Raw genomic sequence first — 1,548 nt, 5'->3', positions numbered from 1 at the left:
GACCTCAAAGTGCACAAGCGACCAACTTCAGCATTGGCTGCGATTTTGAAGCTGAAATCGCGTTCGGTGTGAACGCAGCATGTTAAAACTGTTTCTATGCAAGAAACCCCACCTAGAGCTCAGATATTGTTTGTTAGTTTGTTGCTCAGCAATGAGATGAGAAGAGGAACTATTATTATTGACGTCATTTTGTGTTTAGTTGAAGTTAAACACGAAACGCTGGAGTTAATCCCAACTGGCCACAGTAATGCTCATGTGGCCCTGAATGAAAATGAGTTTGACACCCCTGGTTYAGAGGTTTTTCTGGTATGCTCCACTGGGAAGAAGTCCCGGAGCAGACCCTATCCACAACATCAGACTCTACATCGAGCTTCCTTTGCCTTGACGGCTCTCTGTCCTTTCCTCAGAATCGGCCTGGCTGCGGCTCAGGCTCTGGGTAAGCAAGGGGCCCACGTGGTCGTCAGCAGCCGGCGGCAGGCCAACGTGGACAGGGCYGTGGCTCTGCTCGAGAGCCAGAGCATCCGGGTGACGGGAACCACGTGCAACGTGGGCAACGGAGAGGACCGAGAGAAGCTGGTTCAAAAGGTAGGACCATCAGGAACACTCGGCTCCAAGTGTGTGGAAACAAGGTCAGAAAAAAAAAACCCATCACATCTTCAAGCGCATTCCAAAAATGAAACTAAAAAAGGAGCATTAGAGCTCAAAGAATATCATGAAGATGACTCTGAGCTACCACCACACCAAATTTGAACTCAGCTTCCATGAAGTTGATGGGAGTTCATTTTTGTTTTGACAGTATTGATGCCAGTAATGCTGAAACTTTGCAGTGTGTGGTGTTTGGAGCGTGCATTGTTAGTGACTTTCGGCTACGACCATGCTAAACTTTAGCTCGTTAGCCGTTAATTTGGCTGTGTTTGACAGATTCAGCTGTGGCGGACATCTTGAATGAGGTGGGCTCCAAAAGGAAAAGCATCACTAAAATCAACCCACTGCCTAATGAGATATTTTGCTAACAGTACAGATATATAAACAGACACAGGTGAAACATCTTTATGCTAGCTTCTCTTTCAGCAGGGGGTAAAAACAAAACTATCTGTTCTGGTGTTTTTTTATACAACGTCCAGTGTTGGTGAAAAAGTGACCTAAATGTTGGATCTAATAACTGGTAGAATGTATTTTTTTCCCCTCCACGTTAACCTCAGATATTTCCTGCAGCTCCACATCAGACCTGCAGARTGTTCAGAGGGGATCTGAGCCCCATTCTCCTTAAAGAGAACGCTGAGCTGCAGTCCTCCTGTGACGAGTGGGGAGAGCTCTGGTAAAGTCGTTCGTCAGGATCTGTGTTGGATGCTCTCCTGGTGACAGACCGAGCAGAAATATTTTCTTTGTCTGAAAACATTTGTTGTTGTTTGACTTTTTAGGCTCGTTATTATTGACAGTATCTTGTGTGTGTGTTTGTGTGTGTGTGGATAGGTTTTTCCTACAACGTGGGGTATTTTTTACAAAAAAATGCAGCCAGGTGGGGACCGAAGTGAATCGTGGGGACCA

The 1,548-nt window shown here is 45.8% G+C and overlaps 1 protein-coding gene across 1 annotated transcript in view; it reads left to right on the top strand.

Annotated features, from left to right (window-relative positions):
* The window catches only part of dhrs4 (dehydrogenase/reductase (SDR family) member 4), a 7,626-nt gene that overhangs the window by 1,793 nt on the left and 4,285 nt on the right, over positions 1–1,548 (top strand). Inside the window, exon 3 of the mRNA XM_014021055.1 lies at positions 408–585. Coding sequence (XP_013876509.1) covers positions 408–585 — 178 coding nt within the window. The remainder of the gene's footprint in view (positions 1–407; positions 586–1,548) is intronic.

This window comes from Austrofundulus limnaeus, unplaced genomic scaffold (genome assembly GCF_001266775.1).
Source record: "Austrofundulus limnaeus strain Quisiro unplaced genomic scaffold, Austrofundulus_limnaeus-1.0 Scaffold276, whole genome shotgun sequence".
Classification (NCBI taxonomy): Eukaryota; Metazoa; Chordata; class Actinopteri; order Cyprinodontiformes; family Rivulidae; genus Austrofundulus; species Austrofundulus limnaeus.
Note: the sequence above shows the minus strand (reverse complement) of the source record. Positions and strands in the feature narration are given on the sequence as shown.